Source organism: Saccoglossus kowalevskii, chromosome 17, assembly GCF_978046115.1.
Source record: "Saccoglossus kowalevskii chromosome 17, keSacKowa6.1, whole genome shotgun sequence".
Taxonomy (NCBI): domain Eukaryota; kingdom Metazoa; phylum Hemichordata; class Enteropneusta; family Harrimaniidae; genus Saccoglossus; species Saccoglossus kowalevskii.
Genome location: NC_140657.1, coordinates 25,397,493 through 25,422,782, shown reverse-complemented (window position 1 = coordinate 25,422,782; position 25,290 = coordinate 25,397,493). Strand labels below are relative to the sequence as shown.

Genomic DNA, 25,290 nt, shown 5'->3' with positions numbered 1-25,290 from the left:
AAAAAGTCGAAATATTTAATTCAAATATTATAAGAAAAATAGAATGATTAATTCTCATTATTTCAAATGCTCAAAATCTTGTGTAAAGACTTGAATCACTAGAAAAGAAAATTAAAATATGAAAAAAATATGCAACAAAATGAGCTTAAACGATATAATTACTTTTAACACATTTGCAACTTGTATATAATATAAACCTAAATTAACATAGAATATCTAGGTCGTCTGGCTGCACTATAAACCACTAACTGATGTGTTCAAAGTTCAACTCTGGTTTTACCAACAATTCGTTGTACAACATCTTCTAACATTTTCTTACGTGCATTCAAAACAGCGGTTTCAGCCTCTTGGTTATATTCAAGCCACTCAGAATGTTCGTTGCAAGCTTTAACTACAGCATCTTTTTGGTTTTTGGTGAGCTTGCCCACACTAGCTGCTTTGCCGTTTTTCAAAGAATATATGTATGCTTCTAAATTGTTTCTGGTCTCTATCCTGACTTTAAATTGATTGTCCTTCTCTGCGAACGTTGCTGCAACCTCGATCATTCTTTCAATGTCTTCGGGAGTGAGTGTGTTTTGGTCTTTAGTGATAGTAATCTCATTCTTGATTCCCGTACTCTTATCCTCTGCCGAGACGAACAGGATATTGTTTATATCGATATCAAAGGTTACTTCGATCTGTGGAACAAATCGTGGTGCTGGTGTGATGCCATTTAAGTCAAAGCTCCCTAACAGGTGATTTTCCTCAGTCATTGAGCGCTCCCCTTCAAAGACTTTGATAGTTACTGTAGTTTGATAATCGTATGTCGTTGTAAAAAAATGTGATTTTCTTGCCGGGATCACGGTGTTCCTTTGGATGAGATTACTCATTACTCCACCTATTGTTTCAATCCCAAGACTCAGAGGTGTGACATCTACAAGTACCAAGTCTCCTACAATGAAACACAATAAGTACATTGGTTGGAACTATAGAATACTAAAATGGGAATACTATTATTGGCGTAACAATATTATATGTTATTATATAACTAAAATTGTCTTCATCATAATGTAATTGTCTTGAATCACACAAGCGAGATAATAATATAACATAAGGCACTGATAATATGTTGATTAGACTTCAGATAAAGAGCATTGTTTCTATACAATATCATGGCTAAGAGTGCAAATATTTATTTTCCCTCCCCACTCCACCCGAAAGCCATGGTAAAAACGTGTTCTCCCAAATGAGTCCGTGGTATTGACCTGAGTATTCAACAAAAACAGGTGCAGTGATAAATAAAAATATTAAAATCTCCATGAAGACTGATTAGCAGTGGGTGCTGTGAAAATGACAGAGTTGTATCTAACCCCAAAAGCAAATACAATGCGCCTAACACAATAATCCCATGATCCGTTAACACTACTTACGTATTTTATCGCTCATTGCACCCCCAAGTACAGCAGCACCATATGCTACGGCTTCATCGGGATTTATGTCACGAGATGCTTTTCTTCCATCGAAGAAGTCTTCCACTAATTGTTGTATTTTGGGAATACGAGTTGAGCCCCCAACCAGTACAATCTCATCAATCTCCGTTGCCGTCAAACCAGAATCATCTATAGCTTGTTTAACAGGACTTGTGGTTGAGAGAAATAAGTCCTGAAAAACCATTGAGAATAATTTACATATTCATAAACCTGTTACCCACAATGCAATTCGCCAATTACGTTATTGTTAAAGTTTGTCTTTAGTACGTCCGACCCTGCTATTACCTTGTTTAACTCTTCAAATTTTGATCTCGTTAAGGTTTCAGAGAAATCCTCTCCCTTGTGAAAAGAATCAATGTCAATTCGAGTCTGCAATGCATTGCTCAGCATCCGCTTCCCCTTCTCAACGGCCCGACGCAGTTTTTGTATGGCACGCTGGTCACTGCTCACATCATGTCCGGTCTTTTTCTGGTAGACATTAAGAAAGTGTTTGACAACACGTTGATCAAAATCCTCACCACCTGTATCAATACGAAACGTATAAACTTAGAGGCCAATGTAATCAAATTTCACATACATTGTCAGTAAATTTCGATTAACAAAGCAATGTGCACGTTCAGAAATTATCGCGCTTATTAGTTGGCATTGTTTACATAGAAACAGTGCTGTCTCGGTTGAAACACTGACCAATGTTAGATCATTACCTATAGGCTACAGCAAACGATACAAGTTTAAATTTAGTACCGGGTAGCAGATGTAAGAACTTTCTGGAGAAAAATTAGCACATTTGGTGAGTTGAATGAGTGTTTTTTAAACTGTTTATATTATTGGTACCGTCAGACAATTATATAATTATTGACAAATATCTGATTAGCCTTAGTCTAGGTTACCTTCAGTAATATAATCGCATCTACTGTATCAAACAGTTTTAACTGCTCAGTGACGGGCATTTCACTCAGGAGTGACAATTGATTGGTCACCATACTTCCACGTTTTTGGTGTGGTCGCGGGCTCGAATTTCCTGTGTTGCTTGTGTACATGTTCGTTTTTTACCCGAATTTATATTCTATAGTTTTATTTTAGTGTAACCACATTGTGTTTTTATTATAACAACTCATCTTGGAAATTTATAATAAATTACATTAATAGTATTAAATTTTGTTTTATTGTGCTGTTTTGGTGGTCATCTGTTTACTTGTTACATTAATCCTAGTATTTCGGTAACTAGTGCATATCGTTAACACGATGTAAATATCGCTAGATGCATGGAGAAGTAGAATTGGCATATTTGTGCAGCCGGCATCAAGGTACGAGGAAAATATTGGGCATCGCCATCTTGATAGTATGATCAGCGCAGGTATCTTTCTGCGTACTGTCTGCTAAGATGTGGCGACGTTGAAGCTAATGCTGACGACGCAACGATCGTGGCCCAACTGAAGGAATTTATTGACTCCCGCATTTCTGTTGTTGAAAATTGAAGATAACCATGCAACTATTAATGTTAATATAAACGCAATTGAAGTAAAACTAACGCTAGCAAACGAGAGAATTTCTTCCCTGGAGGCAGAAAATGCTGAGCTAAAAAAATATCTGTCCTCAATGAATGCACAACTTTATCATCGCGATGGACAGAGCAAACGTAATAATTTTCTACGGCATGGAGCAGTCTTACTAAAACGAATTCTTAAAAGTTTAAGAAAATAAAGTTCGGAACTTCATTGCAACAAAACTAGATATCGACGAAAAGAACATTCCAGATAGTTCACAGGTTGAAGACTAGGAGCAAACCCTAACCAATTATACCCGAGTTTTGTAAGTACAAGGACAGGAGCCGCGTACTCCAAGCAGATAGAAAACTAGAAGATTCTGATTACCGTGTGGAGGTACATTTATTGGATGGCGTACGTGATAGAAGGCGTCGACTATTTATACAATATTGTATAAATCTATCTATAATTCTGTGACAGAGATAATGCCAGAATCAACTAATAGCATAGTGAGGGTTAAATGTGGTTTTAATATTCCTATATATATATTGGAATTTTATATTTTTCTCCAAAGGATTCATCCATTTATTCTAATGATTTGAATTCACAATTACTTGAGAATGGTATCTGTTGGTGCAAAATATCAAAGAAATTGTTCTTGTGTGGTGACTTCAATGCACGCACATGACACAAACCAGACTACATTTTACCTAACACATTTCTGCCAGTTTCTACGTTATATACTTTTGACGTTTCAGACTCAGTGATCATTTGTCTACACGTTTTTGTCAGGACGAGTCAGTAAATGCATATAGTCATTTGTTACTTGATTTCTGTATACATACCAATTTTAAAATTGTAAATAGCAGACTATTTGATGACTTTCAAATTGGCCACTGCACATTCAGTAAAAAGAAAATGAAATTTTTAGACGCTGCAAAACAGCCGAATTCTAAATATTTTTGGTCTTTACGTAACCAAAAAAAATACTTCTAAGCCCGGTATTCCAGCTGAGTACTGGTATAATTACTTCTCAAACTTATTTGTTGATAAAGAAAGTCCTGTTCCTCCTGAAATTGATGAGTTTTATGTTAATGTTATGCTAATGATTCTGATGGTCTGTATGATATCATGGTTGTCAATAGTGATAGTCTGGATAGTGCAATTACCCTTGAGGAAGTTGAACAAAGCATTTCAAATCTAAAATCAAATTATTAATCTGGGGTTGATGGAATTTGGAGACTGGTGAATTTCTCGAGTTATGGGCCAGGAGTCTTATTCCCTTTGCATAAAAAGGGGCAAAAAATAGTGACAATAATTAGGGATAAATATATATATATATAAGTTATTTTGTGATGTTATTTCTAATATATATTGTCCAGATGGCTTGAAGCAAATAGTCATATAGTTTAGCAGCAATCTGCCATTGACAACTTGTATATTCTGCAATATGCAATTACTAGGTATCTGCCTCTTCAGGGTAGATTGTATTGTGCTTTTGATTTCCAGAAAGCGTTTGACACCATAAAGCACTACTTATTATTTGTCAAGCTTACACAGGTTAAAGGGTAAACTATTGTGTGTAATTTACTCAATGTAAAATCCTGTATTCGTTTACATGAGGGGCATCACAGATTATTTTAATTGTAGCATTGGGGTTCAGCAAAGTAGTATTTTATCTCAAGTTTTGTTCACATTTTTTGTTAATGACCTAGAAACTCGCATTGAACACCATCACTCTGGAATTTACAATGCTGCGTTAAAGCTTTATTATTTACTTTTTGCAGATGACCACGTTCTTTTTAGCAGCACAGTAATAGGTATCTAACGCCATTTAAATAACTTGTCCTGTTATGCTTGTAAATGAAAATTAACAGTAAATACAAACAAAACTAAAATTATGATCTTTCGGAAAAGTGGAAGGTTAAAAAAACTCTGAAAAGTGGGTTTTTAATGGGTCTAAATTTGATGCCTGTCAAGTTTCCTTCTTTAGGTCTGTGGTACCAAGCGCAGAAGAGTCTGGCGACTCAAGCTAATAAAGCCCTATTTGTTGTAAAACAGTCTTTACTGAAGTTTGGTTGTCTAGATCCAAATGAGACCTTTACAATATTTGATGCTAAAATATTAACAATCATTACGTACGGCTGTGAAATTTGGGGGTTTCATGATGGCAATGACATTGAGGCCCTACACAACATTTTTTGTCATTTTGTCCCGGGGTTCCTACAAATGCTTCAAATGTAGCAGTTCAGACGAGCTTGGTCGTTATTCACTTCTTGTAGACCTGTCAAAATTGTGAAGTATTGGTTGAGCCTCTTATCAATGCCTGATAGTCGTATTGCACATCGATATCATTTTTATAAGTATTAATGTGATGAGGCAGAACAGGGGAAACAATGATGGGCTTTGAAAGTTAAGAACATGTTATTTAGATTAGGGATGGGGGAGCTTAGATCAATCAAGGGGTCGGTAATGCTATTAATTTGTTAAGGCAGAAATGTTGGGATATGAATATACAAGATTGGCAATCTATTGTTCAGTCATTATCCAAATTAAGCACTTAAGTCAAGTTTAAATTCAATTTTGGCCTAAAAAAGTACCTCCTGTGTCTTGATCAAATGCACCTCAGAAAGTCTTTGTCAAAATTACGGATTTCTGCTCATAATCTTAAAACAGGTCGCCACAAAAATATTCCTAGGGAGTTCAGAATTTGTGAATGTTGTAGACCTACCAATACTAAAATTGAGGATGAATCCCATTTTTGTCTGATATGCCATATCTCCAGTAAATATATTCTAAATACTATTATGAACACCCATCCCACTTGAAATTTTCTTTTGTTGATGTAATCCAATAACGCAACTGTTCTGCGCAACCTCGCTAAATTTATCTGTCTTGCAATGGAAAAAAAGCAAGCATTTTATCTTAATTGCCTGAATTAGTGGGCGTTTGTGGTTCTACACTACTAACTCAAGCCAGACTTTGTTTCGCGAGTTTTTATAAAGCAATTTTTTTGAGGAGGGCGGAAAAAAAATAAAATTAATCCTTTTTTTTCATTAGATTTGTGTGATTCTCAAAGAATTGTAAGTGAGATCATTGATCGGAGAGAAGTAATGAAATCAAATTTTATTCCATGTATAACCTTGTTTCTCATCTGCCCGAGACGTCGGTACTTTGATCATCATACTCCCACGAAAATGCAACTTGGATTTGTTATGCGGCGGGCGGTAAAATAATGAAGATAAAAATAATATTTTATTAGCATTTTTGTTGCGCTTACAAGTCGGCGGGCGCGAGAAATTACGCTGAAATAAAATTATATTTTTATTTCATTTTCGGTTCCTGTTCATTCGGCGGGTTCGCGAAACAAGGGATAATAAAAGTCTGGCCTCAATTATATTTATTTTATTTCTTGAGTGTCAGAATTTTTCATGTACGTATTTATTGTATGATGTGATTGTACTTATTTTGGGCCAATGGCATGCAGTACTTGAATAAACTAAACTATTAATAATATATGTATAGCTAATTAGTATTTAGACAATGTGACTTACGCAACACCACACATTACAGTACATTGGATGGAAGGAAGTCACTATAAATGATTATTCCGCAATTATTTAGCAGCAACAATCGTTATTGCGTTAGACACAGTGTTCCAGTACACACTCATTTTGAATGTACACTATTCATTTAAATGTATTCATGCTGTACAATTGTATCTTACCAAGGTGAGTATTACCATTTGTGGCAAGTACAGTAAATTCGCTATGGCTGATTGTCAAAATGGATACATCGAAAGTCCCACCTCCAAGGTCGAAAACAAATATGTTTTTTACACCCTCTTTCTTGTCCAGGCCGTAAGCAATAGCCGCTGCTGTTCTGTTAGATAGAAATAGTAAATTGTGAATAGAATAGAATAGAATAGAATAGAATAGAATAGAATAGAATAGAATAGAATAGAATAGAATAGAATAGAATAGAATAGAATACTCACGGCTCATTTACAAGTCTTGCAATACGGAGACCAGCTATTTTGCCGGCGTGTATGGTTGCCATTCGCTGTGCGTCAGTGAAATAGGCCGGTACAGTCACTACTGCATCTCGGACTGACTTCCCTATATAGCTTTCAGCAATTTGCTTCATCTCACCCAAAACCATAGCACTGATCTCTTCCGCTGCGAACACTTTTATTTCGTCACCTACTTTGACTTCAATGTGTGGTTTGTTTTGTTGGTTGATCACCTGTGATATATTAATTCACCGCAAATCCGAACAACGTATTTGTTATTGCATATTAACATCACACGCTATCGATTTACATCAAGAAATAAAGCTATACGAATAACTTCAATAGCCCACAACACTTTATAAGCTTCCTTAACGAGTGGTGTTGAATACGCAAATGCCGCCAAGGGCGAGAGTGCCACGAGAATTGCATTCTCTTCCATTATTGCGTCCACTACTATAACCAAAGTTTTTTTGGAATAAAAGACACGAGAAGTGTCTTAATAAAATTCAAAAGGCAACAATATAATACACTCGCGCACATTGGACTATGCCAGATAATAATATACTCCATGTATTTCTTAACAAAACAACTTACTTTGAATGGCAAATGTTTAATATCTTCTTGCACTGATGAGTCGTCCCAAAGACGTCCTATCAGTCGTTTTACGTTAAATATAGTGTTCTTGGGGTTCAGTGTCAGTTGGTTATGGGCGCCATCACCGACAAGACGATCTCCCAGTGTTGTGAAAGAAACATAGGAGGGCGTGATGCGGTTACCTTGGTTATTAGCAATGATATCGACACGACCAAATTCTTGCAATTCACGGTAAATTCCAACACTAAAACAAATCACAATGCAGGTAGTTATAGAATAATAATAGTTCCAAGATTTCATTTAGTAAGTAACATGATGCGTGCTGTCAAAACAACATGTATAGTTCAAAATGGATCATAAAAATGCATATAAATCTAATATTTCCAGTTTTATTTATTGACTTTTACATGAAACAGTTTAATGCAATGGTAACGCAATTCGAAGGTTAAAATTATCGTCATGGTGCTCGTCATTACATGACGTCACCTAAAACACTTACCACGAGTAAATTGTTCCAAGGTCAATACCAATCACATTCGTTTCCGTGCTACTAATGACGTCATTCAGGGAAGTGACTAGGCACAGGACGAACAGCCAGTAAGTACCCATATTTGTAGTTAAGTGGATCGAACAAATAGAGGTGATTTCACTATCTGAAAATTAAAAAAATGTCTGCATGTTTACGTATGCCTTCAGATGGTAAATGTAGTATGCTGTTAAAGATCATTAGTTTAACTCACTACCCTTGCAGAATGGCGATTCGATTTCGAAAGCGTCAAAAAATATACACATTTGTGAAGAAAACATTCTGTTATATTTCTTGATACTGACCGAACACGAATATGGCCAATGTTATTACGGAGTTTCCCTTCCTAAAATGTCTGGAGTAAAGCAACTCGGGCCAAGTGTCTTGTATTCACATGTAGCTAATACGACTTTTCAGTGATAGCGTGCATGACAAGAGTTTCGTCTTGATGGAGCGGGTCTCACAGTTTGTGTTTGGTTAGAATAAGTGATAGGGTGACATAAGTCACTTCTAGACCAAAATGTGTCCAGTCTTTTGTTTAGAAGGGATAGATGTGATGGTTAGTAGAAAGGTCCAACAATGGCAGTAACACTTGGGTCCATTTTTAGCAGTTATATTTCCCTGTGTTTCCGTATTAAAAACAGGGGTGTTAGTTCCATAAAGTTTTAAATTTTTTCTTGGGTTGCTGTGAGGAAACGTTTTCCTAGTCTACTCTCCAGAGGGCGGAGGGCAACTTTCCCCACAACACCTGTGTCGAGACACCAGTACTATTTCCAATGTACTGGAAGTGAATCAACGCCGACTTGAATGTCCGAGGTTTTCTATCATTACGACGATACCATTACACAACCTGGGACACAAACTCCACTTCAGATTAATATCACTTTCTCTTACACAATAGGTCATTCTTAAATATTAGAAACTCAATCTATTGTCTAGCCCACATGTTACAAAACTAATAGACGTGAAAAATCATTTGTGTGTTGTGCGTGTATATTTTCCATATTATTTTTTATATTTCGGCTATATCACTGTCAACATACATTGGTTATCAACACATTGTCATCATACTCACTTTTGAGGCAGTTTCGGACTTAAAGTGTCAACATAAACCCTCAAGTCACTAATCCTAAATATTTCGCTACTTGGCTTTTATCCACTAAAATTACATGAAACTGATAATAATAATGACAATAATATTTACCAGTATAAAAATGTCCCATGGGTTTTATTAGGAGTAGCCATTTCCAACGTACTATTTAGGTCATAAACTCTCCTCTGAATGCATTTTTCCTAGGCCAGTCTGTCCGAAAAATAGTCTATTTCGAGAAATGTAGGGATAGTACCGTCGGAATATATTCAATTTTTCGACTATTGCAAGCTCGCTGCACGAGTCTCATGTCAAATTTCTCTGACACAAAAAAACTGTATGTACTACTCTCATAGAAATTGTCCTCCCCAGTTCATACCCACCACTCACAACACCATGTATACATAACAAAAATTATCAAAATCTGCATGCTAACTAAGTTTTCAATCTGGTGAAAATAGCAGTCTACAAAACTTAACTAACATTTCAGATAATCTGTTCATTCTGATCCATCTGATCAAGCGAATCCACATGTATTTCAGTCCAACATTTGAATTTAGCGAGAACGGGACTCTGGCTAAAAAGGCTAAACAACTTAGAATACTACTACATCATTCCTATACAATAACATGTCATTGAAAATTACACAGTCCCCGTTAAATTTTTGAAAGTTCTCTTTAAGATCGTCATATTGAAGCGGAGGGGTTGTCGCGAGCGTGTCCTTGAAACTTGAGTCCCAAGTGGCGTATACAACAGATTGTTTATTTACATCAAATTTGGACATGTGTTGCGTGACGACCCCTCCGGTTTAAGACATAGCAAAGAATAACATAGATCACAAGTCAAAGCATGTCCAAGTTATCACATTTTAAACAAACAAGATGGCTGCCAGTCGGCCATATTTTATCAAAATGCAAATTGAATTGACATGTACATGTATCCATTTATGCTATGCTAAATTTCAATGAAAATGATACATGGGTGACAGAGATATAATAATATGACCAAAAATAAAAACAGCCATCATTCGGCCATATTTGATCTGATTATGAAACAAACTGACATGTATAATGTATGTGCCAAATACGAATGAAAATGGTACATACATTTTGGAAAGTAGTAAGGCCAAAAAGTCAGATGGCTGTCAATCGGCCATCCTTGATCCGATTGTGGAACAAATTGTCATGGTCATGTATCCTAATATGTATAAAGTATGTGCCAAATTTGAATGCCAACTGACAAAGCATGTCCAAGATAACAAATTTAAAAAAACAAACAAGATGCCTGCCAGTCGGCAATCTTTGATCCAATTGCGAAAGAAATTGTCATGGACATGTATCCTAACATGTATAATCTATGTACCAAATTTGAATGAAAACTAACAAAGCAGTCGGCCATTTTGAATCGAATCGCGAAACCACTGCATGTGCATATGTCCCACATAAAGTACGAGGCACATGCAAAGAGTGAACGAAATCGGTCCAAAGGATTCTGAAATATGACTACGGACGAACGGATGGAGGGACGGACGGACGGACTGAGACGGGGACTAATAAAATGGATAACAATGCCAGAAGAATGGGAGAAACAAACCGTTTGTCAGATATGTCATACCATCAAGTAAACCTGTCATTCTAAGCTACTTTTCAAATCTGCACTTTTTTCTTTTGACATGGTGCTGATCCCATAACCCAGGTCATTATATCTGAAAATGTTTCGGTGTTAGAATTCTCTAAAAACACCTAATCTTAAGAACTACAATATGAAATTCTATCGTGGCAAAAGGCAATACCACAGTCACGTTGTAAAACTGCATGTGGACGAGCACACCCCTGGAAGAACCAATACGCCAAAAAAAAAGAAAATCTAACAAAATTAAATTTTCTTTTTCTAATATTTCAGTCATGAATACCAGATAGGAATTTTAGATACAAGCTTGTTAAATTTGTCTTCTTTTGCACCTCAGTTATCCAAAACATGTGGCATGTTATTAATAGTTTCTTTTTCCATAGTAACCGATTTGCTTTCCAGACAAAAGGATCACATGACCTATGAATGACACGCCCTCTAGTGATGGCTTGTTGTAAACCCAATAAGTGAGAAGTATGCAAATAGGTGATTGTATCAGGGTAGCTTAACTGACCAGTAATATTACTATTATACACTTGTTTTCTATAAACCTGAGATGCTAACACCCGAATTACTACTGTAAGCTTACACCTGCCATGGCGTTATTCAATTACTATGCATAAAAGCACAACTTATCACTAAACTTGACTAACCTACTTCTGAAGATTTCCTAAAGTAATGTATCTTTTAAATTTAACCTAACAAACAAAACCAAAATTAAACATGGCATTATCACTGTTGTTGTTTATACCCTGAAAATTAAAACTTGTTTTATGTGTTCTCCTTCTAGAAGAAAGTTATTACAGACCTATTATTCATAAGCCTGCTAGGGTTTATCTCAACTATCGAGGTTCGACTACGCCAATGGTGTCATTTTCAAACTAATTCAACATATTCACCAGACAAACTGTAACTGATATTCTACTTTTATTGCTTTCAAACCATTGTGTTGATACCAGAAACCAATTTTCTGCTACCTTTATTCATATTTTTTACAGCTTTTGCTGCTAACAAAGAGAGCATCAGACACGTTGAAATATCTTTACTAGGTAAACTAGATCTTCAAACATCCTGCCCTGCCCTGCCCTGAATAATTTTTGAAAGCTTTCTTACTCTATTGCTGGTTTGATCAATGAAAGTCAACTAAAATTACTTGCAGTTAAAATGGACAAGCTGGAAACTAGAAAAATTCAAAATTTATTCTTCGAACTAAATTCATAAGCAGAGAAGATAAGCTCCATAAATGTTCTTACCAATAAACGTACAGAAATTCTATGGAATTGTGTTATTGGTGGCAACAAAAATATTAAGAAAATGTGGATAACATCACTTCACTTGGTAAATATGTGGAGAATGCTTCTAGGGTTATTAATGGGACCATTTTTGAAGTGAGACAATCGAGTTTCATCAGAAGATGCGGGATACCCTTAATAAGGTAGCACCTTTTATCAGACAATGCTTTCCAAATCTCTCATGATGATACTTGCTTACTACTATATAACAGAAGATGTTGTATTTAACCGACTTCTTAAATTATACATAAAGCTTGAAATTCCACGCACTCGTACACCAAGATACATATTCTACCCGACTACTACCAACTGTTTCTCCACATGAAAACTCATTCCTTGAACTTTCCTCTATAAACATTGCCCAAATGCATTGGAGGCCTAAACCTAAACCAACACCTATATTTTTGGACTACGCCCAAATACTGCTTCAAAGCCACGACACCAGCTGTGAGCTCGCCAGTCCGAGCTACACAACATCGACAATACCCTAGCCAAAGGCTACTCCATTATCTTAGGCATAGAAACATTGCCAAATATCACGAAGAAAATCTATATCACTACGCTTTACTTAACTGGCATTTATCCCAGGTCAAAAATATTTACCACATACTTGATTATTGATGCATGTTCATTTGCATATTTGACTTTCTGCATAAATTACGCCGTATGCGTGCCCAGGTACACCACCTTATGATTTCTATCGCTGTTTCTAATCACCTACTCTTTCAGATTCGGATGATTGTCTGTCATAGAGCAGAGTTTATAATATTAAATATTTATTTATTAAATAGTTAGATCTTGTTTTATCTAGATAACTCATCTTTTCCTATTTGAAATGCTAATTATGAAAAGTACTTTCACATTCACAGACCTGCACATAGAACCAGATATGGTGTACTTTGACCTACATAGTAGTGCGACCTCATGACCCTGATGCCCCTACCACATAGTGACAATGTTTGTGTAACAAAGACTATTTCAAAGGCCAACAACAGGCCAAGAACGACAGTCGACTACCCAGACTAGTGACCAGTTTGAATTATACAACACGATTTACCTGTCATGATAGATATTTACATGTCCTGAAATCAGCAAGAGCATGTACGTTACAAATAATTTATAAACATAAATATGTATCTATGAGCGCGTGCAGTGACGCAGACTATTTTAATCAACTGTCTGATGCGCGAGTACTTCATGGAATGGGATGACCAAACAGTTGGGTTCACATATTTGTACAAGTATAAGGACAAACACGCCTGAGTTGAATTATTATATTCCTGTGGGAAATCCCCTGATCACTCATTGGCACGTGATCACGGTACCTGGAAATTCCCCAGATAACATTGTCCTATTCATCAAATCACAAATGTGTTCTTTTTTATTCGAACTAGTGGAGAATATCCAATATATGACAGGGATGTGATGTGATGAACATTATAGCCCTTCTCTATAATTTAATACACGCCATGACACATCAACTTTATGTCAATCTGTAACAATATTTTACTTTCACTAGTATAGTTGTATTAGGTAGGTGCACTTGACTGGGTCTGTTTCAGGTTAAAAACAAGCGAGGGCAGTTGGTAACTGGCACAATACATCACTGGGCTGAGTATATTTAGCGAGAGGCAGTTACCGATTGAGCAAATACAAATTATAGGTTCCAGGGCAGAATGTTGGGTGTAATGTTGTGTCTGAGTGTGCTACAGCAAAATTAGAATTCAACATATCAACATGGCCGTCAGGTATTAAACGGCCAATGCGAGCATGTTGTTTTCCTCAATTTTAGTATCAACAAGCATTCGTTCGAATAATATCTGTGATTACAGGTGTGGTGTGCCCGCTTGTGTGTTGCACACACTGATGGTATAAGTTTAACGCTAAATGAAGTGAACTGACAGTTCGAGGTAATGTTATATATGTGTATACACCGCATAACGTCCATGTCGAACACAGACAAACAATTAGTGTTGGTTGAACATAACACAGGCAGACACACAAACTTCAACGCCTTGGGCGTACACAGAATGTAATTCAATACACCTCTGTAAGGAAAGTATTATTCAGAATATTGTGTATTGGGCGGGAAGCATTCTATAGTGTTACAAACACTAGCACATATAATTCCCTCAATTTGATACTGTTGTGTCGAGGCAAATGCCGTATTTGAGTTCATGAAAAGCAATGGAAATATAAACTGTGGCGTTGTCAGGTCGGCCATTTAGGGCAAGTTATGCTGGCAAAAAGGCAGATAAGACGTGGTTATTGCTCAAACTGAAACCACACTTGTGACGTCATACCGATATATTGTGTGGTCATTATCTGGGGAATAATCTCTAAGTCACAGACAGACTTATTTATTCCACAGAACACAGACAGACTTATTTATTCCAATCGTACAATTTTTAATGAATTTTAATTTATTTTTGTTTTTACTTGGATCATCTAATTTATAATGCTAATATTATTATATTTTTGTAATTAGCTACAAACAAATTTGCTCTTGCTGTACCAGTGCTGGTCTTACTCGTGACAGTGACTGGTTGGTAGTCCCAAGTTTATGAATTTTGACGAGGTGCTGGATAATTTATGTTTGCTGCAAATACGTTATTCGCAACAAAAATATGACATTTTGTTAGTAGTCTGTTTGATCCATGGCTAAACACAGGCGTATTTAACGAAAATAACTGTGGGAGCTGGCGCCACCAATCAGCGTTGCTGTAACATAAATGTGAACGTCTGCGGTCATCACAGATTAAAACAAGGGCAGTGTGTAGGCTTTGTGCCGTTTCAACGGGAGTCAAGAACAGGTCTAAATTCCTTAACACGTTTCCAAAATGTTTTATTCTAACGTTCAAAATTTCCTGTGGGCAAGTGTATGAAGATGATGGAATGTCTAAATATTTGTGCAAACCTTGTTTTAGTAAACTGACAAAACCGTCGAAACTGATAACATATCGACTTGCCCGATCCGGTATTCGTTGCAACAAACACATAATTTCCCTCAGATACAGTACTGAAAGCTTTCTTTTGATGATCGGTAAGCTAGCAACACGTTGATTTCTATATTCCACCATTTTAACCAAGTACTAGTATGTGTCGTTTCTATCGTGAGTTCTGATTGGGTAATGCAAATGAGCCCAAGTGAATCTTATAATCGCTTGAGGGCATGCGACATGCAGTAAATCGTGGTGAAATCTGCCAAGGCTTAATATTGAGGCTTCGGCCGAATAAATGGTCTTTGGCTGGCGAAGATGATAATGTTCATCACACCACATCCCTGTCATATATTGGATATTCTCCAATCTCCACTAGTTCCAATAAAAGAGAACACATTTGTGGTTTGATGAATTGTACAATGTTATTTGGTAGATTTCCCAGGTACCGTGATCAAGTGACAATGAGTGATCAGGGGATTTCCCACAGGATTATACAGGGGGGAGTTGCATGACACGATTGGTTGAAATATTCGTCTCATTTGCATAAATTAATATTCACGAGCAATGAAAAACTCGTCTTTTCAGTAAAATTATGCCAAAATTCTTTCCGATAGCACACATGATAGTTCTAAATTGACAGATTATATCGCTTCGCGAGTTGTAAAAATAATCGAAAAACTGATGTAAACGTGTTTTTGAGACACGTTTTTGATCAGACTCCAGCAAACTGTTGAAAGTAACCACAGGTTTTTTCTTTACCGTGATCATAGCAAGTTACGAATTTCATGGAGAATGCGGAGGCACGTTGATATTTCACTCTAGTACTATTGCTCAAAATTGTTTTATCAGTGACAAGATACCTAATTAGTATGCATTTCGAGAAACCACTGTCTGGGTGCATGCGCAGTTTGAAATGGAACATTTTTGAACGCAATAAAATCACGCATAGAACTCAGGCTCTAGCAATAAATTGTGGCGTCAAACTGGTTGTCGGTTGATTTGTTTTACAATAGACATAATTTTAGAGCCTGTATTTTTTATGTAATGTTTCTAAGTTTTGTTGAGAATTATTCTGCAAAGAAATCGTTGCAATTATTACATCTGTTTGTAAAAGGGACGTTGTTGCTTCGAGGATGGCCTACGGACGACTGACTTCGAAACGTTCCGCCCAGATCGGACGGCGTCCTCTCGTGCCAATCCCCCCTCTCCGGATTATAATAATTCAACACAGGCGTGTTTGTCCTTATACTTGTACAAATATATGAACCCAACTGTTTAGTCATCCCATTCCATGAAACACTCGTGCATCGGACAGTAATTAGAACAGACTGCGTCACTGCACGCGCTCATAGAATGACCAACTGTGCTAGAGTTGATACATATTTATGTTTATAAATTATTTGTAACGTACATGCACTTGCTGATTTCAGGACATGTAAATATCTATAATGACAGGTAAATCGTGTTGTATAATTAAAACTGGTAACTACTCTGGGTATTCGACTGTCGTTCTTGACCTGTTGTTGGCCTTTGAAATAGTCTTTGTTACACAAACATTCAGTCGAACAGCCATGACCTAATTTGCATATTCTTATACAGCATTTGGAAATTTGAAATTTGAAAATCTCTGCCAGTAACATCACTGTACCACTGTGGAATAGTGTGTTACTGCTCGTCTTTTTTTTGTAAAAAAATATTGATTAGATCAACAAGATTTTTGCTTGGTGACAGGTTAGTATGCTTATCGCCAATTGTGTGCTTTTATTGTAAGATATATCTATAAAATCAGAAAATGTTTGACTAAATTTGGATTTGGACAGTCTCAATTGAGATCAACTTTAATTATGCGCCGCGCCATTAACATAGTTTTTTTTCTCAAAATTATAAATATGACAGGTAGTTATTCTAAGTAGACATCCCCAAAGTTTCAAGATTGTACTGGACCTGTAGGATATTCTTTTTGAAAGAAGGCTACATTTACAATATGGCGACCAGTCAGTGCCTCGATATGCACCCATTAATTGATTGTACATGCACATTTTGATAATAAAAACACCCAATGACATGAAAAAATAGCTATATTGCATTTAGCAACGAATTCCCACATGTATTTCATTTAAGCTTTCCTAAACATTTTGTTTACTGAGTAAACATGGTTAAAAACTAGTTTAATAATTAAAAACCAAAAACTAGCAGAACTACTTTTTATACTCCCTTACATACCTCTTCATTCACACAGCAAAATATGTGCCCAAGAATTGGCTTACCCCCCCCCCCAGGCTAAAATCGCCTTGTCAATTGTCAGGGAGGTAGACCAAATGGTAAGGTAAGCCTACATTATTCTCTCCCAGTTACATACAGACATCCTTGCCAAATTCTGGGCTCAGTCACCGTTTAGGTAAGCCTGAATTACGTGTGTGAAGCTAGGTTAAAATAGCTAAGCTTTCAAGCACAAATTTACTGTTAGTGATTCAGGCTTAGATTACTAGTATGTATCATTTTGACATAACACTTAAGTTTAAAATTTCTCAATTGATTTTTTGCCATGAGATAACATCTGTGTTAGAGCTTGAATCATTATTGTTCTATACTTTTTATTTTGCAGATAGCATCACTGGTACTAGTACTATACTGCGTATTTAGATTCAATATACTGATAGACTGGATTTCCTTTCTTTTTCCTTTGACTTTTTATTTTAACAGCACAATTTTGTTATCAAAATCACAGTTATGGGTAAGTTGTTAATAAAGTTCCTTATTATACATATGTCACAGTAACGCCATAAGTTACAGCGTGCCGTAATTTTGCGGTATTTTACGGGGTATTTTCATCCTATCATATTAGGAAATGCGAACTCCAAATATGGAATTAATACGCGCGTCAGCGTCCTATAATAAAAACAAACATGGCTGCCACCAGGGTTTGACTGGACCTCACACAAAGTATTTCGCTGATTCTGTTCTAAACATTTTTGATTCTGGCATTCCTATGATGTATCCTTGCGCGTCGGTCGATCCTCCTGCCGTACTGTCTTCGTGCACACTTTGAGGTATCCTCGTAATAACCTCATATTATTGACAAGGTCACTGATTATTTTTTAATAGTTTCCATAATCGCCATAAAAGAAAGTATATGGCCATAGTTAAAAACCTGGTTTGAATAGCCATTCACCCGTGCTGAATGGTTTGGTCCTTAATGAGAATGGGTTAATACATTTTTTGAAATTGTCCCAAAAATGTGTGCATTGTAATATGAGTAGAAGTTAAAAAACAAAAGTATAGAAACACAATAGAAAAGAAACAACTACAACAAAATAACAATGGACCTTTTAATTTGCACTCAATGTTAAACCAGCGTTAAGTAAAAAAAATACAGGTATGTGGCTTACATAAAAACAAACTCACAGAAGTGCAAAATGATACATGCAAAGCTTTGATGTAATGTAATCATCAGCTTGAATACATTTTTCTATGGAGGAGATTTTACTATACCCCCCCAAGTTTCGAATGAGGCATCCACCACCATTACATGTATGACAACAGAACACAAATTCTCAATTTTAAAAGTAAACCCATATTCCAGATATTGCCATTAGCTGATATTTTCTGAATGTTTAAGCTGGATTATTATTCCAACTGCCCTTCCACCAATTAGAACAGCCCCATTGAATTTGTTATATTTTTGGAATTCTAATTTTTTTTTCGATTTTCTTATTTAGTCAGTACACCCTCAGATAAGTACCTAAATTATTCTTTTCACGGATACTGGATTGGCATAGTTGAGCTCAGCCCATACACTCCCATAAAGTTTTTTTTAACATTCCAACTGCCTTTCCGCCATTTGGAACAGCCCTTTGAATAGTGAGGTCACCGCAAGGTCGCGGTAAAATGGCGTCATACTCTGTGTTGCTGTCGGATCTCTATCTTTAATTTTGCGCCCTGTCGTTACACTCAATTAAAAAATACAGTAAGTATCTAGATTTTTCGGGGTAATATCCATCATTCTCTCACTGAAACGGTTTTTTTGGAACTGGTGCTGATGTTTAAGGAATTTGACAGTCTCGAATTTCAGACTCTTGCATATGTTTATGTTTCTTGCCTTGCAGCAATGTATTTGTTGCTTATTTTGATAATAAAACACTGCGGAATTACAAACCATGTGACCATGTGTGTGGATTTTATGTGAAATTTGTGCATTTATTGCTCAGGTTTTATCATTGAACAAAGTCTAACTTCAGTGAAGCAGTCGCCATTATTCAAAGTGTAACGGTCATTAGGTCATGGCCGTTGCACTGGAATGTTACTGTGTGGTAGGAACATCGGGGTCACGAGTTCAGACTGCTATGTAGGTCACTATAGCTGGTTATGTACACAGGTCTGTAAATGTAAATGTGAAAGTACTTTTCATTATAACCTTGTAGGGTCTCGCTTCCATTCTCTGTAGCAAAATAAGATATTCGAATATTCACATCGTTTTTGTATTTGTTTCTTTTTGTTTACTGAAGGTCTATGGCATTGATCACAAGGACCTAATGCTTCTCAAAACACCCCGGTTCCATTGGAAATCAGCTAATATCCAACAAGTTTATCAACATCACCACTGGGTAGAAGACTAGTCATAAGTCAGGTGCTGTATCCCTATACCATTGTATTTTTTGGACAAACTCAATATTGAAATTGTTATATTCCAGAACCAACATCAGGCATATAATTATTTCTTGTAACCTTGAACTGATCTTTTATTAAGATAAAGTTGGGGCGCCGTCCTGTAGATTTTTCCAGCTGGACGAAGTCTGAAAGGGATATTAGTAATGGGAGTGCAGCGAGTGGTTATGAAGTGTGTATATATTTATCTAATTGATACCTATCATTCCTTTTTATTCGATGTAGACAGACCGACTTGTCTGTAGCCATTTCTGTGATATGTTTTGGCCGATTTGTTTCTAAGTTGATACAGGGTGTTGTATTCTTTGTTTTCATTAAGTAATTTTGGGATTTGATCACTATTGACCGATTGGCCGATACTCTCGCTCTCGGACAAATTATGTAAAATATGCAAGAGAAATAAGCATCGTTCTATGTTTGAAGAAGTAATAGCCCAGATTTTTTTTTATCAGGTCTTACATAATACGCAATTCTTCATATTACCACCCGATTTGTGTCGCGTTTGATTGTATGGATTTATGTTTCAAACACATTAAAAAAGGGTGGAGAGGGGAACAGATGGGATTAATGCCATTTTTGTGGCTTTGTATTTATTATTGTAATACATAGACATAGCTAATTGTCAAATCACATTTACGTAAAAGTTGATACAAATAATAATTTTCGCTTTCCACACAGTGACAGAGCGAAAGCACTTTATATGTAGCTATTTGTTGAAACATAATCCAATAAGGTAGAATACGGGGACAAAGCGCCCTCAGCTAAAATATATATGTAGTCTGCTATATTGAGTGTCCCGGATGTTAAGCAGCAGAATAACACGTGTCACGTTACTAGAAGGTCAACACGGGTTGGTTGTCAAGATATCAAATCGTTTTTCATTTTTTTTATTTAATTATTTGACTGCACTGTAAATTTATAATATTTGTGTCACTGTTAGACTAATGTTGTTGAATTGATTTGTCATACTATCACAGATCATTATCGTCAGGTGATGGCAGGTGGTTGATTGTTGTTAATCGCATATATAAAATCATTGCAAATACCAGTCTTCCTTTTATTGACAAAGGAAGCCTAAACTGAAACATTCAAATAAAACATTGCCTTTAGACTGATTGATGATTAAATATGTCAACTTGGTGCCAATTCCGAAATCGGTTTCGTGGAACAAAATGGTTTTAGGAAAATGTTCTAGTTTTAATATAGTATGGTAGAATGGTATATGGGCGACCTCAGTGTTAAGAATCTGTCTAAAGCATATCGACAATTTTAGTATTTCTACATTTTGTGGCAGACATACAAAATGGTGTAGATATTGCATGTCAATATTTATTAGACACAATATCATGGAGATAAGCATCTCTGAAGACGTTAAATAATGCTTTACGAGCATGTAATTAATGACATAGATATCTCAAGTATGTTGTAAATATTTAAAACTTTGGCATGATACAACTTCCCTATCTGATTTAAATTCATAATTGACTGCCATCACTGAAAATCACATGAATTGTATCAGATTCTATGCATTAACTTTAGTTGACAATCATGACCAAAAACCTTCAGTACAAATGTCTACTTTTAAATTAGTCAGTATCACTGCTTAATGCAAATCAGGGAATACAGCAATTTGTTGACATCGTTTTTTATTGGTTTTGTTTTCAATTATTACTTCAATTTAGAATAACAATTTCTAAACTTACCCCTATGGTACAGCACACTGTCAGGGAAGGATGTCGACTTTAACGTAGTGTGGTATGAAATGGTGATCTTTACTCGAATGTTAACATAGGGATAACTCGGCATATACTGAGCTTAGAGTAAAATGGTTGTCCCTGGGCAAACTGCCAAGCCCAGGGAGCAAACAAGTGGACCAGGTCCTGTGTATATGTCTGAGTCTGTCTAAGTCTATCTAAGTCTGTATCTCTCTGAGTCTTTCTAAAGTAACATGTCATTTTATGAGGTAAATGACGTGATCCAAATTGATACATCACATGACTCAACACACCATTTATGATATGCGGGTGTATTGAGTCACTGTCCTAAGTTTCCTGAAATAGATTGAATAAAAATACAATAGTAGTTTTAGCACCTCAACACCGTAGTAAAATGCTCTGTGGGCTGATTTGTCGCAGGGAATAAAGTATTACGAATTATGTTATTACACGTGGTGTCATACACTGTCAGCTGCCCATATACCACATATACTTGCTACACGGATATTGTTTTAGAAACCACGCTTGTTGAGAGCAATGTGAAGATACGCTTGATATTGTTCCAATACAAGCGTCAATTCTGACAACGCTGGGTGAAAATGATGGGTGTCCGTACGAACGATATGACACTACAAAAATAACATTACGCTTTTCCACAGCTAAGGCAACGTTTTAATACATTACCCGTATGAATCGAAAGAACAGAAAATATTTTGTATGCACTGATGCAAAACGAGCTATTGAAGTAAAACACATGAAATATAAACAATATTGGTAGACATATTTGAATTTTAACCAAATATAATCTTACCGTGACCTGATTAAGGAATGAGTAACAAGATTATTATTGGTTTCTGAATACAAACATTTTCTTATGCTCAGTAATCCTAACCATGTTTTGAGAGTTTGGCAAATGTGCCCCAAAATAAGCTAGGGTTAAAGGCGATGTCAATTGCTAATTATAGAGCTAGCAATATTGGACCCAGGGCCCTGCAACGTAAATTTAGGCTAAAAATGCTCAACGCCAGTAACCGACATCATAACTTTTATTTGTATTCAAATTAGTTTGTACTGTTTTTACAGGCAAAAATGGGAAGACGTTATCTGACTAATTGTTTGACAGTAACCAGGTTTATATGTTTTTTTTGTGTCGTGATAGGTGTACAATATTTAGGTAATGTGACCGTAATTCATGATTGGTACTTTCAAATAACATAAAAATAGTTGAAAACAAGACAATGTTTTGAAATAGCTAAGACCACTTATTAACTATTGGCATTGCTTCATTTACTCATTCTTATTGCATTTATCAATACATCTGTTGCCTGTTTGTACATAGAGTTATTTGATTTGTTCTTTCTTTACCCAGTATAATTAATTTGGATATTGATCTATTTTCACTTTCTTATTAGTGCCAAATCAAACAAAATGTTACCTATCTGTTTCACAGCTACGGACAAAATGTTCATGCAGAATTATAAATCACAAGGCCCACCTATCTTCGTGATAAACAAATCAAAAGGTTTCAAGAACAATAGGATGGTATGTTATAGTTGATTTATTAATTCATGACAATGCTGGATACTAACAATGGTAGCCAATTACAGTCATTGTTGGTCCAAATTACGAATCTAGTTTTTTTTTGGTTTATGTTTATTCACAATACGAAAATGAGCCACTCACTCAGCCTGCAACTAGATGGTAGATGGTATGTTAAAAATCAGTTTTCTGGTGTTGATGAAGAATGTGAATCTGAACGGAAGGTCAAATACATATGGAAGTAACAGCCTCATAATGAACAAAATATATCATGAGATAACCACTAACTAAAGGCGACATGATAGTATAGATTCAGACTTTTAATATCCAACTGTATGTTAGTTTATGACAAATTGTCACTCTTTGAAGAGAGGATGCAAAGTGATTTGCCAATCATGTCACAAACCGAGAGTGACTGGACACTATTCATAATGTACTGGTCATTAATGTATGGGCAGTCGTCACCATGGATTACAATACAACTACTGCTTTAGTGTTTGTTTCTTTGTTTTACACAGAACAGTGAAATCCAGAGAAAAAGTCAGGACACTATTCATCAGAAGTCGGTGAGTTGTATTCCATTGTGTGAAGTGATGTTATGATATGAGATGCCTAGTGCTTTGGCAATGACAACTTCAGTTATGTCATGGTGGATGATGTCTGCACTGAACAAGTAGGTGTGATGTGTATAATTTGCACATTTGATGACGTGGCTGAAGGATGATATGCTTAACATAATACAGACCATGCCCTATGTTGTGTAACGAGTTTTTTTTCAGTACAGTTTTAATGGCTATATGCTGTCAGAAAACTAATTAACTAAGTGACAATAGATATAGCATGGATGATAGCTTATACGACAATATGGACTGATTTCATTCACGGATTAATCTAAGATTTGTTATGTGTTGATAAAGTTACTGTGTTGCACTATATTGAATTCACGTATATTAATCGAAAAGAGCTGAACATGTGTGACAATGATGCGTTGTAGACTGGTATGATAACCGCTGAATAAACGACCATGTCAATCCAGATCTTGACGTTTATTATCGAAGGTGAATTGAAATATAGTTTTTTTCTTTTTTACACAGATTAGTGACATGAACGAAATCCAGAGACAACGTAAGCACCTCATTCAGCAGATCTGTGCAAAAATGAAATGGAATACCACATACTATCATGAACCTGATAAAAACCGAAAGATAATCATCATTGACAAATATCATTTTCAGTATTGTAGAATTCCCAAAATAGGCAACACTAGTTGGAAACGGATTATTTTAACTCTGTTAGGAGTTATTGATAACACAGATTCAGAAATTAGCTTCAGGAAAATTCATTGTCACGAGTATCCTACCATCTCTCTGATGGAACCTAACAAAAATTACACTTCATTTTTATTTGTCCGTCATCCCTTTCAACGAATATTATCTGCATACAAGGATAAAATTCTAAAATCATTTGAGGGGGATTTTCAGATAACAAGACGGCAAATATTATCAGAATATCGTCAAAATGTGACTGACGAAAACAGTGGAGCTGATGTATCATTCCCTGAATTTGTGAAATTTCTAGTAAATCTCAAAGGCAATTTAAATGCTCATTGGGATTTCCAGCATACACACTGTGCTGTATGTGAACTATCGTATGATTTTATTGGTCACTTTGAAAATCTTGTAGAAGAATCAAACTACCTTCTTCATTTACTTGGGATTAATACAATCGTTTTTCCGAAACATGAATATAGTTACCATGTTACCAATAGCTCTGAAAAAGACATTTATTTGAACTACTTCTCGCAAGTTTCATCAGAAGACATCCTTAAACTATATGAATTCTATAAAATGGACTTTGAACTGTTTGGATATTCTTTTCCACAAGAGCTATTTTAGGTATGTAGTTCGTACAAGGGCTTATTGCAATTTTTGCATGGATTCTATTTGTAGCACCTTCGTCTCGTGCACGGACAAATCTTTTTGAGTTAAAGTAAATATAACCAATGTTGTAATATACAATATAGTTTTAGACACCTTGATTTATTTATTTTTTTGAACAATAAAAATAAATAAAACAAGATTGGTAATGTGTGTGTTATTTCATATACGTTTTTAAATTATCTCCAATCTTGAAACATTTATTTTTTAAAACATCGATTGTTGCAACAACAAAATAGGAAATTTTAGAAAAATCGGTGCCGAGTGATCAATTCATCTGGCAAATTGTCTCACAAGACTTTAGGCCAAACATTGCAGAAGAAATTACCGTATTGTTGCATAACAATATTGTTAATTTGGAGACTCATTTGCATACATAATCCATTAATGTTC

At 35.8% G+C, this 25,290-nt stretch overlaps 2 protein-coding genes across 5 annotated transcripts; one reads left to right on the top strand and one right to left on the bottom strand.

Annotated features, from left to right (window-relative positions):
• Nucleotides 1-257: 257 nt before the first annotated feature.
• Nucleotides 258-8,171, bottom strand: LOC100374513 (endoplasmic reticulum chaperone BiP-like). The gene is made up of 7 exons (XM_002731745.1): nucleotides 8,062-8,171; nucleotides 7,563-7,806; nucleotides 6,954-7,201; nucleotides 6,684-6,838; nucleotides 1,755-1,990; nucleotides 1,410-1,641; nucleotides 258-931 (listed from the first exon to the last, which is right to left on the bottom strand). Exons 1-7 carry the CDS (start codon nucleotides 8,169-8,171, stop codon nucleotides 258-260), a joined length of 1,899 nt encoding a protein of 632 aa, XP_002731791.1.
• Nucleotides 8,172-18,910: 10,739 nt separating this feature from the next.
• Nucleotides 18,911-25,039, top strand: LOC100374664 (carbohydrate sulfotransferase 8-like). 4 transcript variants are annotated; one of them, XM_085492187.1, is made up of 6 exons: nucleotides 18,911-19,008; nucleotides 19,547-19,668; nucleotides 22,505-22,595; nucleotides 22,872-22,963; nucleotides 23,479-23,526; nucleotides 24,055-25,039. In XM_085492187.1, exons 3-6 carry the CDS (start codon nucleotides 22,511-22,513, stop codon nucleotides 24,853-24,855), a joined length of 1,026 nt encoding a protein of 341 aa, XP_085348313.1. In that variant the 5' UTR covers nucleotides 18,911-19,008; nucleotides 19,547-19,668; nucleotides 22,505-22,510; the 3' UTR covers nucleotides 24,856-25,039. The 4 variants fall into 4 exon arrangements, with proteins under 4 accessions (XP_085348313.1, XP_085348314.1, XP_085348312.1 ...); XM_085492188.1 differs by lacking the exon at nucleotides 22,505-22,595; XM_085492186.1 differs by having other exon boundaries at nucleotides 19,547-22,595.
• The last annotated feature ends 251 nt before the right edge of the window (nucleotides 25,040-25,290 follow it).

Bases quoted from the DNA above. Each gene is read 5' to 3' on its own strand.
- LOC100374513 (XM_002731745.1), bottom strand. From the start codon at position 8,171: ATGGGTACTTACTGGCTGTTCGTCCTGTGCCTAGTCACTTCCCTGAAT. The intron at 6,839-6,953 runs GTGAGTATTCTA...TCTATCTAACAG, and splicing joins GCAAGACTTGTAAATGAGCC to AACAGCAGCGGCTATTGCTT. The intron at 1,642-1,754 runs GTAATAGCAGGG...ATGGTTTTTCAG, and splicing joins AATTTGAAGAGTTAAACAAG to GACTTATTTCTCTCAACCAC.
- LOC100374664 (XM_085492187.1), top strand. From the start codon at position 22,511: ATGGGAAGACGTTATCTGACTAATTGTTTGACAGTAACCAGGTTTATA. The intron at 22,964-23,478 runs GTATGTTATAGT...TGTTTTACACAG, and splicing joins GTTTCAAGAACAATAGGATG to AACAGTGAAATCCAGAGAAA. The intron at 23,527-24,054 runs GTGAGTTGTATT...TTTTTTACACAG, and splicing joins ACACTATTCATCAGAAGTCG to ATTAGTGACATGAACGAAAT.